This window comes from Botryllus schlosseri, chromosome 12 (assembly GCF_051294905.1).
Source record: "Botryllus schlosseri isolate E-star chromosome 12, Bs_hap1, whole genome shotgun sequence".
Taxonomy (NCBI): domain Eukaryota; kingdom Metazoa; phylum Chordata; class Ascidiacea; order Stolidobranchia; family Styelidae; genus Botryllus; species Botryllus schlosseri.
The window spans coordinates 2,012,989-2,026,819 of NC_137247.1; the positions used below are offsets into that span (position 1 = coordinate 2,012,989).

The following is a 13,831-nucleotide window of genomic DNA, read 5'->3' on the forward strand; positions in this document are numbered from 1 at the left end:
CGCTGATTTGGTATGAACTGAACTTCATTCGATGTCCAAGTTTTCGATAATTCAGTATTTCTAATTCTAATGTAATTAAAAAAACTGTAAAACGGTAATTCCAATTCTATATTAATTCGGATAAACAACTGTGTATCTATAATACTAATTCTAATTTTAAGTTGGAAAAGATGGCTGTTTTCTGGATGTTAAACCCTGTCATCATCACGAGCATATTCGTCAACCTAAGGTAACTCCATTGCGTAGATGGAACAATCGCAATTGCACAGATTTTATCCGCGGTAATCTCCCTAAAACCAGGAAAAGAAACGTGCTTTACATGTTTTCCGGTCCCTCTAATCGCGTTATCTGGCTTTGCATCGTATCTCTTCCTGCGGGACGACGCTGGCTTTTTCAATATTCATATCGCATCGCTGAGTCATTATCAGAACAGGAATCTCTGTTAATCTTGGAATGCCACTGCGAAAATAGGCGAGATTCAATTGGTATTCCCAATTTCCCGCGTTTAGGTGACCTTGAATTTCAGGATTGATATTGTTCTTATTATTGTCATGGCATGAGTAACGAGCATTGGGGATGTTCAAAAATAACTTTTGCTTTTCAAATTTATGCGGCTATTTAATAAAATTGTTAGGTTGCAAAAAAACTATGCTCGCAACTCATTTCGAATTAGTAGACACGAAGCTACTAGACCTTGAAAATTTTGAATTTAATATCTTTTTTTATTCAAATGTTAATGTACTACCAATCCCATTAAATTTTTGAATTCTCCACAAAAACGATGCAGATATGACGCGATTTCAACCGGTAGAAGTGAAGTTACTTGAGTGTTTCATTAATAATTCTGGGATTACCCACCGTCAGTCATATTTTTGCAAATCCAACAGTCTTACCTGCAATAACGTCTCTTCCACCGGTTGGGAGTGAGCAAAAATTGTGATGCATCCTTATTTTAGACAACTTCACACGTGGTTGACAATAAAATGTGAAGAAGAAAACGACTTGAATTTGTAATAAATTCAACATTTTCGAAGTTCCGTAGCTCCCCACCTTGTTGGAATTGAGCCAGATTGGGCGCGGAACGGTTTTCGAGCACATATTTAGCACATATAAAATTGTTTTCGAGCAGCCCTATAGTGGGCATGCGTCTTAAACCAGAGACAACAAGAAAATTTTGAGATTGAAATCAATCCCGGATTAGGACGAATAGGCCAGAACCAATATCAGGTTCAGTTCATATGAAATTAGAGCACAAGAAATGTCTGTACAGCGAGCGTGGCTCGTTTATCACTATTCAGTTCTGTAGCATTTACAAGAAAACTCGAAATTAGAATTAAAATGATAGCATAGAAACGTGTCACAAATTAGATTAGAATTTGAATACCGTCATTTGGTTCTAATTCTGTGGTTCTCCAACGAGGGGGGCGTGAATCTGAGAATTCTCTTATTAACAGTCATAACCTTCCATGCCATCAAACTATCAGTTGGGTCGTTAGCAATCTGATTGCATTTTGAGATATATACAAGTGGGAAATGCCTAAAAAAAGTTCGAGATATATTACCAGCGGGCCATAAAATGTCATTACTGCTTATCGAACCGTAAAGATTTTATCAAAACGGTGCAATTGCATAACTGCATCTCGAACTACGTACAGCCAGACGCTATGGAATTTCGGTATTTCCCTTTCCTATACGAAGATAGCATCATCTATATCGGTCATATCCATCATAAAGCACGGATGGATTCTTCGTAATGTATTTCCCTCGAGTCGTCCACAGCCAAACTGCCAGGAGATCGTGTCTGGTACATTGTCAAGCGAAACCTCCCGTTGGGAGTCTGGTACGTGAGAATATCACGGCTGGACGGCTGCGATTAACTGACGATTGTATCCAAATGCCAAATGGCTTAGTATGACATCCTCCTTAGTTGCGCTACCACTGATACTAGGACTCCGCCAAAATTTCTTCTTTCCACGGGTTGGACAGCTATAAAATGTTCAGCTTCTCAAAATTGGATTAGAATTAAAATTATAGCTTCTCCTTTTTCAAGTTAGAAACTGATTAGGTTTACTGACATTACTGACAACTCGTACATTGAGTCTAGATCCTCATTAGAAAGAGATAAAACAATAATCGAGTTCAGTACGTAACAATCAGGGTACATTCTCACGAGCACGAGAATGGCAAACGTCTGTACGCCGAGCTTGACTAGTTTAGCACTGTGCACAAATTCGATTAGAATTGAAATGGGAGCATATAGAAACATGTCACAAATTAGATTAGAATATTTAAAATACCAGCATTTCGTTCTAATTAGTCCAATTAGACATCTAGGGTTCCCAAAGAAGCATGCCACCCCAATCAAATTCCACAAAGGTGAGACACGAAATCAACTCACTATACACAGTACACACCTACCCCTGGCATATGTCTCCATAAGAACTGTTGCAAGGGTGTGATAGCACAATTACAAGGTTGTGGGTTCGAGTCCTACCGAGGTCGAATCCAGGATCCTTTTCCAAGTGTTAAAGGCTAATATGGGCTCCTCCCCGCCATCTAATACGCGTACGCGGTGTCTTAAAAAAGTATAGAATAGAGCCGTGCTACCATTCGGCAGATGCGGGATCAAAATGAAGAATAAAGGCCTTGTGTAAATTACCACTGCCATCGAAAAACACCATGAATACCACACAAATTCCCCACGCTACGATGCAAACCTGCTGAATACACCTATTATCGACCCATGTTTTTACACTGTACAGTGGTACTTCATCTCTGATGATTTTATTTCAGGAAAAAGCTTCAACTTGACGATCACAGTGTTCACGAACCCGCCGCAAGTTGCCACGTATCAAAGAGCTATTAAAGTCACCGTGGACGGGCCTAGAGAACCCAGGCGTAAGTCCTAACCTAACGACTGTACGTACAGTGTAGACCAGTGGTTCTCAACCTTTTTAGACACGCCCCCTTTATGATACTGAAAAAATTTGCGCCCCCCTTGTCATCATATAACAAAATCCAACCGGAATGCTAGCTACCCCAACAGATTGTTTGATGGCATGGAAGGTTATGACTGTTGATGAGAGAATTCAAAAATATGAAATTCGGTCAATATATAGAGAAACACGCTTGAAACAGAGGTAAATCTCGCAGAGCGCGAATTTTTTTCAGTTAATCGCTTCTTCGCGCCCCCTTCAGATGCTTTCACGCCCCCAGGTTGAGAACCACTGGTGTAGACTCTTAGCGAGACAAATATGTATCAACACCCAACGGGCCCAAACAGAACCGCCCTAACTCAGAATCATGCCGAGGTCAGGATCATATACGTGCCTACGTGCAATGATACATGCTTTAAAATTCTGTACTCGATTATTACCGCGGTATTAGTCTGAAGTAAGTTCTGCTTTCGTGTGCCGTGGCTGCATATTCACACCCGTACATAAGGAGTGCTGGTACACGGTGGAAATACATACTCTTTTAGCTGATTATTATTAGTATTGGCCATGACCATCATTCATAAGTAGCAGTAAAATATTCCAGTTTTGGAATTTCAATTAACTGTGACAGAATATCCATAATTTGACACAACTATTGCCTACTAGGCAACATTAGAGTGTTCACAATGTAGATGATATATCACTCCTGACGTTACAACAGTATGGATGAGGTCGGAAGCTCTAATACAGGGACGGGCAACATACGGCCCGCGGCGTGATTTTGAGCGGCCTGCAGAGAGTTTCCCGTCGTACATGATTACGTGGCCCGCGGCCGCAGTCTGCCGCAATCCCCCACTACTTGCTTATTACGTCAAATTATAGTGACTGTAGGTTATTCAGTCATTTTTCGAACACAAATAATAGTGATTTTTAGTTATTCTTTAGTTCTTTGTTCTCCGTGTGTTCAACATGCAGCCAGTATTCAAAGGGCATGTTCACAATTTTGATCGACCACAGATGTCTCATTGACTTCCACAGCAATTGAAATACATTGCGTTTTTGAATACAGTTTTGGTTTCTATGCTTCAAACTTAAAATTGATATTAAATACGATTACTTTTTGTATATGCGGTTAAGTACGCGTTTAATGTATCTATTCAGGAATCCGGACGGCCGAGTATTCATTTCCTCATATCCGGGCCGCCGACCGAGAAAGTTGCCGTCCCCTGTTCTAATATGTACCTACCATACTTGCGACCATACAAAAATATACCCCAGTTCTACGCCATAACGATTATTTTGTCTTTTTCAACTATACCTGTGTCATTGTCATTGAATGCCGTGGATCGATCACGCTTTGTTGTGAATGTCATTTCCAGTAACGTTCGTGGCTTTGTATACTACATGTTTCGTATGATGCGATACGGCCAATCCAGGTTCACAACTTTCCACAGTGGGAAATATCATTGAAACTATAATTCTCGTCGATAAATTAACTCTAAGGGGCGAATATTTTTAGTACTCTGAATATCATCATGTCTCACTATTCGACTCGAATCATTAGAATTATTATTCGATTCGGATAGGAATACTCCAATTATTGTTCCCAGCTCTAAACCCTCTTACACTGCAATGCAGATTTCGCAGAAAAATTGTTCCTTCCGCGATGTGAAAACGTGGGCCGAACGGGTTTATCCTCGATAAGCGATTTTTAATATAATAATGCAAGGAAGTGTATGGGAGTCATCGATTTGTGATAATGTTGCGCAGATATGATACCGTTATTTTCCCATACAACACACTCGCATAACTCTTTATCGGCATTCTGTTGTCAGCAAAATACTCCCTCGTTTTCAGGTCAACGTATAAAGAACGCAGACGATCATAAAAGCGTGTTATTCTCCGATTCCTTATCGCATTTCGAATCGATCCGCAGAAATCCGAGTTACCAAACGTCAGGTATTAACTTTGGAGGTGTGTGCATGATTTAAATATTATTTTGATCGTTTTTAAAACAGTATACTGACAAGGCCCCGGTACATTCGAAGTCTTTTCTGGACCTTTTTGGTACAGAACTTCAAAATACGATTGAACAATTCATTCATAACAAAATAAACGCGAATATTATGCGATTGAAGCCTGTCCCACTTGGCAAGAATGAAGCTGCCATATCATTTTGGCAATGTAATCAACTAAACACTGGTAGTAGCTCTGTTCAGCGCCTTAGCAGTGTTAAAAGGCAAGCTATACCATGGCCACGGTACTTACTGGTTCATAATCGTTCCCATGGATTGAAGCAACCAACTAACTCGATTAAAATAGAGATATATACCAAGGTTGTAGTGGGTCCGGGGTAATATTTTCGTGTACCACCCCATTTTCGAGAAAATCATATTTTTCAGGGCAAATCGAATCATTAGAATTAATAGTAGATTCGTATTCGAGCAAATCATTGTGCCAAATCGTTTCACGTATTGCACAGCGAAAGAACATCCTTTGATACTTATTTGCTTACTGAAATATTTTACGACATTTTATCGATTTCGTTGTCGTGCCAAGACGCCGTATATAATTTCAAGACTGTTTGCTTACTATTGTCAATGTTTTGCAGTGCTTTACACAATTAATCAATTATCTCGTGTAGGCTGATGAACTTAACTAATTTTTGGTACAAAATAGATTCTTAGTTATAAATACTATCACATGATTTTAATAATAAATAATGATAAGACAGGTATCAGTTTGCTAATATTTTCATCATTTCAAAACACCTCAAGACTGCGATACAATGACAAGATAGGAAGGCGTCGAAACGACTTGGAGTAGTTTTAAAACCGCGCGGGCGATGTAACTAAGATACGTACACACTGGTCGCCTTATAAACATTCATTTCGCGCTTACCATACGTACTCAGTTTACGTGATCCTCATAGCAAAACGAAACGCATCGCTAAAATGTTATTACATCAAGTTCACTCGGAACGCTTCAGCGATCACCGTCTAAACTCCGCGGGCATGTCGGCGTAGTCTATCTCGCGAAATTCAATGCCGACCATACGGAGCGTAACATCCAGATTACAATATTTTGCAACGGGCCTAGCCAGCGCAGCGCTCTCGATATTTCAACACATCCATCAATCGCGGAGCTGGCACACTGCATCAATCAAAATATCTCGTTTACAAGCCACCCTATATGCTATCAATTATCAATGTTTCGGCTTTGCTGTTTTACAGCAGTACTGAGCAATAAAGATGGCAGCGAAGCGTAGCTTGCTGTGGCTCAGAGGATTATGAAATATATCTGGATAAATCTCAATATATTATAAACGAATTATGCAGGTTTTCAAGTTGTCGCGTGATATAAAACTAGCATTTTCTGTCAATTCAACTGCGGAATTGATAGGCTTAACCAGCTTATAGCATTTTTGTGAACGGTGTCATATCAAATCTGTTACAACACACATTGTTAAGGTTTTTATTTAATTCTTACTTCTAAAAGTTGTGAAATCTAGCATGCTGATGGAAATGAATTTTTACGTAATGTTTACGTCCAAAGTTGTGAAAGCGGTGTGTATCTCAGATCATCAGTTTAGTGATTTTGTCTAAAAATATTGTAATATTTACGATTATGGTTCAGTGGTTCTCAACCAGGGTTCCGCGCAGAATTTTAAGGGGGTCCGCGAAACCTTTCAATTTGCAAAATGAATGATAATCTGATTTGTAATTTATTTGCAATAAGAGAAATCACGAGGTAATTTGTCTTCATAACTACTAAAACTTCAGGTGTCACATCATCACAATGGTTGTCGGGGATGAAATATCCCACCGCGCAAACTCATTTTCATTGCCAAATTGTTGAGAGGTTACTGATGCAAACATATTGCTGTTCGAGATGTCTTTTGGGTTTTGTGGAAAAATATGAAGTTGGATAAAGTGATTTTGGTTTTGTTTATCAGTAGCCTACAGTTAATATTTTCACAAGACAGATGACGGTTGCGCGATAAATGAGCTAAATTTGAATTAAAATGGGGGGTCCACAGGGGTTGCAGACGGCCCAAAAGGGGTAGGCGAAGACAAAAAAGGTTGAGAACCACCGTTTTCGTTGCTGTATACCGTAAGACAAATTCATGTTTTAGTCGTTCTAGGGCCGCACACTGAGTCGATCAATCGGATCCCCCTGTTTTCTCAATTACGCGCGAGGTTATTCGCGCAATGCGTTATTTCTATTCAGGCGAACACGATTTTCCACGCTACAGTATCTTTCGGTGTACTGCTGCTGTAAGATCAAAGCGAATACACGGTGCTGTGTGCTTGCGCACTAGCGCATGCACGTAATTGAATAATGTGACGACCAAACAGCGCAAAAGACTTCAGTATTTTCAGATTTTAGCGCGCAAATATAGAGTTCATTCCATTGGAGGTACAGAAATTCAATATACAATTGATTAGTATATTCATATTGAATTTATTCTAAGCCAGAAGTAAACTATTAGTAACACGTTTGTGAAACGTTACAGTTTGAGTACTTTAAAAAGCCTCACATTGCCACATCGAGACACTATTGACACCAAACATGAATTACAGAGACGCTTCATTGCAAACTTGGACAATCCTACTCTAGTTAGAAGCATTTTGAGACATCTCAGAAATGTATGCGGGAAGATAAACGAACCGCCATCGCAAATCGAAACTGAGTTACGTGGAAAACGTGACTTTTTGCAAACAGTTATCCTTATCACGTGATCGGCCGTCAATAAATCTGGCAGATGGAACGACGCGTAAAAACGATTCCCATGCGGATACTACAATTCGAGAAATATTCATAAACTCTCGAGATCCGGGAGTACCAGCCGTGACATGGCATATTCCGAGTAATATTCGCCATGCAGTGATTCTAGAAGCTAAACTTTGCACGGAAATCGTATATAACACGCTATTCTGTCCCTACAGACACCATTCCATCTTGTAAATGTTTAATAAACCAAGGAACACACTGAACATTCATGCTTATGTGCGTCTGGGGCTGCCAACATCAAGTCCAGATATGTACAGTTTATGCGATTACAAAGAATATTATGCCAGTTTTACATCACATGAAGTTAATTTGGTATTTTTTACCATACCTTTTTCGTTGCACCCTGTGAGAATCCTGTTGGCTAACCACGACTTCACAGATATGTCAAATCTGCTAACTTAGGCTACGTAGCTTTGTACTACAAGTTTCGTTCGTATGCTGCGATACGGCCAATCGAGGTTTCAATGCTCCCACACTGGAAATACTGATAAATTAACTCCTAGTGGCAAGGAGCGTACGATTTCAGTACTGGAGAGTATCATCTCTCACTACTCAATTTTAATAGAATTGCACCTAGTCTTATATGCGATTAACACCTTATACAAGCAAATACTCCTGCAACAAGAAACTGCTTATGTAAATGTACGTAGTGTGTGGTTCCTATTTAAGATGTCAGTTTAGCTTTTCATATCAATAGCATCATTCGTCTGTATTCCACCATAGGGTAGTCACGGTCGCAAAGGCTCCCAGCCACTAGCTCAATACGCACGCGACCTCATTGCAAGGCGTATCCAACGCTTAAGTTTACATGAAAATAAAACAAGTAGAAAATTTCAAGCTTTTTCAAATTATATTAGAATCAGACTTATAGCTGTCCCCTGTACATTTATTTTTCAAATTATAATAGAATTAGAATCACTGACGGCGCAAATACTTGGACATTGTCTGAAATTCCTGGTCAGAAGGAAATAAAACTAAGATGAATCTCAGTTCATATCGAATCAGAGTTTATCCTCGCAAGCACGAGAATTTCAAATGTCTGCACAGTGTACACCAATCTTGGCTCGTTTCGCACAGCACATTTCTGCTGTAGCATTTTTAGGAAACCAGATTTTAGACGAGAGTCGAAATGAAAGCATAGAACCATTTCAAGTTCGATTAGAACCACTCACATATACGGACAGAGCAAATGTTTCCAGGTTAAATGGACGCCTCAATTACGGAACCGTCCGTCGTTACCTACTCTACATTAGCTGTATGAATCCGAAACCCGCGGGAAAGTGACCCTCCGCGTGGCATCACAGTAACAACAACTGAACCGGGTCAAATAACTGCCAGCGATGCTCAGAGGTCAAGTTGCCGCCGCGTTCAAAAGACATGTCTGTTTGAAAACAAACGATGAAATATATTCCAATGATTCCGGCGACGGCGCAGCGATATCTTGACTGCTCGCAACTTGAAGACCTGGCTTGTAAAAGAAGATTAGCAATAACCCCACGCTGCCATTGGTCCAGATTAGGGCTGGGCGGAATCGAGCACCCGAGTCACAATAGTATGAATTTGAATAACGTGAAGAGTTCAAATATGTACCTTTTATCAATAGACACAATTATACAATGAATAGTATCCCAGTTCTATATCACATTAACGATTGTTTGGTATTGTTTCGACCATACCTATTTCATTGCACTTTGTGACAATGCCGTGGATTGATCACGCCTTCACAGATGTCATTTCCACTAACGTGAGTAACTTTGTAGTACATCAGGGATTCTCAACCTGGGGGGCTCGCCCCCCTTGGGGGGCGTGAAACATCTGAAGGGGGGGCGCGAAAAAGCGGTCACCTGAAAAAATATTTCGCGCTACGCGCGATTTACCTATAGTGCACGCGTGTTTCTCTCTATATAGACTCAATTTCATATATTTTTATTCTCTCATCAACATTCATAACCGTCCATACCACCAAACAATCTGTTGGGGTTGCTAGCATCTCAGTTGGATTTTGTGATATGACGATAAGGGGGGCGCGAAATTTTTCACTCTCAAAAAGGGGGGCGTGTCTAAAAAAAGGTTGAGAACCACTGAAGTACATGTTTCGTATGCTGTGACACGACCAATCGAGGTATGCATCCCAGGTATACAGACTGATTAAAATTAATTATAGATTAATATTTAGTACTCGAATCATTGTGTCCTGCCCTACACTCGACAAAATAACTATTTAACTGCCTTGATTCACACAGAGTTACACACGGTGCCTAGCGGGGATATCTTGATATCTAATTATATGTATCCTCGCGTATCTAGGCACTGGGGCGATCGTGATTCCGCCCAACCAGTAACAGATTAACGAGTTCTTTAATCGCTCATGTCATCTTTCAACGTCCGACCGACCAAAATAAACCCATCTGTCTATATTCCGGAGTCCCGTCACTGGATTTGCAGGCACATGACTGACAAAAAGAGTTTGAATTTTTATTAGGCAATGTTGCGATTAGCAGCTGTGTTTCGGCTTGACACAAGCCCGCCTAAACTGCAGAATCGTGATTTGGAAAATGCTCTGTGAATTTCGGCATCGACGTATGCAATATTCTAAAAGGGATCCACGATTACGAGTAACACAATCGAGTGTCTTGTTGGTAGGAGACATTACAATTCATGTTATGACCTTGATTTGAGATTTTATATAAGATACTAGTTGGTGAAAGCTACCTCATTCGTAACGTTCTTATAATGAGGTGCTGTAAGGACCCTTGAAAGTGGTTGACTTCTAATAATCGCTAGAACGCAACTATGCTGGTTTGAGGTCTAAGTAAATATGAAATTCTCAAGCTCTTGGTTTTTTTTGCAAACGTGACTTTCAATACCAGACGAGCTGTGTGTGCCTCGCGCATTGCGCAACTGCGGGAATCCACGGTCTAACCGGCGTACCGCGCGGTCGAGTAGCACACGCACCGCTAATGTACGTGAGTTACAACATAGTTAGAAGCGAAGTTATCTTACTTGCGAGAAAAGATTCCGCAAAATACAAATGCGGTCTCATACAGACGGATTTTCCGACGAATTATGAGAGGCCTCGGGGCACACCAGACGGATTCGCATTGTTTTAATTCACAACTCCGCGTCTGGCTTGATTCGCTGTAATGAAATGCCGTCCACGTAACGTCGCAATGCGATTAAATCACTCGTAAGATTTGATCCGAGATTCAACCGCGCACGGTGATAACTTTCTGCAAAAATACATTTTAATGGTATATTCATATTGAAATGAACCCGCATATTTTCGGCTGACACTCGTCAGGGGTAATCGTCAGCAACTAGTAGAGAATTCAAAAGAACAGCGTATATCAACAATCGTAACACAAAATATGACGTCACCAGCACGAAATTTATTTCAATGCGAATGTATTGTTCAATTGGATATTGAGTGTCTGTCTGTACCTCCAGGAAACCCGTTCCGTGAAAACTACAGTGTGTTTTACCAGACATCGCTTACAAGCAATATTGAATGGATAAAGGGGTACCTACTACCTTGTTATGCAACCCAAGCGGTTTTAGCATGCTAATGTTTTCACAATTTGCAGAAACAATAATACTAATATGTATCTGTATCAACATAGGAATATTAGAGTAAAAGGAAGTGATTTACCGAAACGAAATATAGGGAAATAAGTGCCTAAATAGACATAACAAGACATTACCGGATTCCTTAGAAGATGTGTTATTCCGGAATTTAGTTTAATGAGATTACAACCGGCGCTTGTTTCTTCAGGCCCTTACTATTATCATTCCAAGAGGAACAATATTTCATACATATTCAAACGTTGTAAAATCACGCGCCAGTAATGTAACCCAGAAACGGTAGACGAGAATCTGCTGTTTCAGCAGTTGCACGAGATGTCGAGTTGCGCGTTTTTGTCGATATTTAAGTATTTGGCGAGCGTGGTGGTGGTCTAGCCTCTGGTTTAAGATTCGCTTCAAAAACGCGCTTCAATTTTGTCATTGCGTATGTTGCAATATTTTATCATGATTTCAAAGAATACTAGTCGTTTTGACACCTTCCTATCTTTTTATTTTAGTACCATCTTGTGGTGTATTGATCTGATAATAGTGTTAAATTATGCTGAACTGAATTCTAAAATAGTCGTCCAATATTTCCAACCGACCTTATCCAAACTATAGCTTTAAATTGGCGATCTTTTGACACGGAGAAGCGAAGTTCATTGTTGGCATCAAACAGTTGCGATGAGACATCCCGCTGCGAAATCCTTCCAAACTTGACATGTGGCTCTGGCCATCTGTTGCGAAAACCGCCGTTCTTTAGTGTAGCTGGCAGATGCGTTGCGGGTATGGTAAAGTCATTGTCACGGCCAGCGTGGTGCAGTCGAAATCCTTGTTGGTCTGGATCAATACTACGGTTTTTGTGGTCGCTATTGCATCAAACCGCACGGCCCCGATGGCGCAGTAGGCAGCGCGTGAGTCTCATAATCTCAAGGTCGTGAGTTCGATCCTCACTCTGGGCATTATTTTCGGCCCGATTCGTTCCTGTTTCAACGAATAACAAGCACTTGGTATTTGTATGGTTATAACCATTATTATAACCCAACCGCGCGGTCTCGATTGCGCAGTAGGCAGCGCGTGAGTCTCGTAATCTCAAGGTCATGAGTACCATCGTCGCTCAGGGCATTATTTTTGACCCTATTGGTTACTGTTTGAGGAATAACCAGACCTTGATATTTCTATGGATATATTTCCGATCATAAGCAAACCGCGCGTCCTAGGTGGCGCAGAAGGCAGCTCGTGAGTGTCAAGTTCGTGAGGTCGATCCCCACTCGGAGCATTATTTTTGGCTCCATTCGTTAGTGTTTGACGAACAACCAGAACTTTATATTTCTAAGTATATATTCCCAATGATATACGTCCGCAATGCATAGCGGTTTGCTATTGGGATACTTCGATATTGTGATGCAATTAATGTTGCCAAAAAAATTTAAAACACATGTTTAAAGCATGGCCCTTTAAAACTTGTTTCTTAAATACATGACCTCATCCATCCTTAATTGTGACGTTACCGTGGATGGACATTGACCATTCAATATATATGATAAATACGGCTCCTTCGATGAAACGGCTTCCGACCACTGTCATGAACAGATCAAAAATGCCCCTAACCGGCGACTACATCGTTGACCAGCATTTTTACGGTCGGCGGTTATCATCATCGAAACAGCCATTGAGTTGATTAGTACCAATGATCTATATCTACGTGCTATGACTATTGAACCGACGACGATTTCGACGGTTCCAGCCACTCACGAAACTAATCCCTCTGAACTACACGCCAGATCCTTCACGCATGGTCGGTCACGGGACGGGAGGATGGGCGGCCTACCAAAACAGGTTCCAGCCCTACATCGCCAATCCGCACGCCACAGCGGCCGCCATCCGCGCTCAGGCGGCGGGAGGCGCCTCGTCCAACGGAACGGGCTCCACTACGCCACCTGGAGGACTAAACATGGTGAAGGTATTTTTCATTCCCTCGTGCCAGATGCGTTGGCGGATATTGTCGAAATGTGTTATCAATATCCGGCAATACAACAAGATTGATGGCCGACATTATATTATGTCACTTTAGGAAACTGTTGCCAATAACTGTCGCTTTTATTGAGTCTTTTAAAATGTAAACAGAACGGGCTTGGACAAATAGATAATAATTGAAATGCCGGCGACATAATTCTGATATAACTCGTGAAATGTGTCTATGCCCTCATTTTACCTCTAATCTAATTTCTGATTTTTCTGAAAATGCTACAGGAGAACTGTATAGTGTGAAATGAGCCAAGCTCGGTGCACAGATGTTTGCCATTCTCGTGTTTATGAGACTGAACTCTGCTTATATGTGGATTGTATTTCACGATATGAAGTGAACTTGAGTATTATCGTGTTTATTTTGCGAATACAATAATTGTACTTCTAATCTATTTTGAAGAAAATAATGTGAGGCTCTAAATCTAATTATGGCCCAATTTTTAAAAGCTGATGTGAATTGTACTTCACAATATGAAGTAAACCTGATTATTGTTTTGTTTATTTCGCGAATT

At 40.6% G+C, this 13,831-nt stretch overlaps 3 protein-coding genes and 1 non-coding gene across 10 annotated transcripts in view; 3 read left to right on the plus strand and 1 right to left on the minus strand.

Moving 5' to 3' along the window:
• LOC145452899 (uncharacterized) overlaps positions 1 to 13,831 on the plus strand; it is a 268,123-nt gene that overhangs the window by 102,825 nt on the left and 151,467 nt on the right. The gene's annotated exons all lie outside the window — the stretch shown is intronic.
• Positions 1 to 13,831, minus strand: part of LOC145452910 (transcription initiation protein SPT3 homolog) — a 130,775-nt gene that overhangs the window by 85,535 nt on the left and 31,409 nt on the right. The window lies entirely within an intron of this gene.
• LOC145452900 (uncharacterized) overlaps positions 1 to 13,831 on the plus strand; it is a 77,973-nt gene that overhangs the window by 57,884 nt on the left and 6,258 nt on the right. For 4 of the 7 annotated variants that reach the window (XM_080331035.1, XM_080331029.1, XM_080331030.1 and 1 more), the window contains exons 5-7: positions 2,794 to 2,898; positions 4,794 to 4,910; positions 13,076 to 13,254. In XM_080331035.1, the coding sequence (XP_080187161.1) occupies positions 2,794 to 2,898; positions 4,794 to 4,910; positions 13,076 to 13,254 (401 nt within the window). The remainder of the gene's footprint in view (positions 1 to 2,793; positions 2,899 to 4,793; positions 4,911 to 13,075; positions 13,255 to 13,831) is intronic. The other 3 variants (XM_080331032.1, XM_080331033.1, XM_080331031.1) reach the window with 2 other exon arrangements.
• On the plus strand, positions 12,181 to 12,253 carry Trnam-cau (transfer RNA methionine (anticodon CAU)). The gene has a single exon. It is a non-coding gene; the product is annotated as a tRNA-Met (tRNA).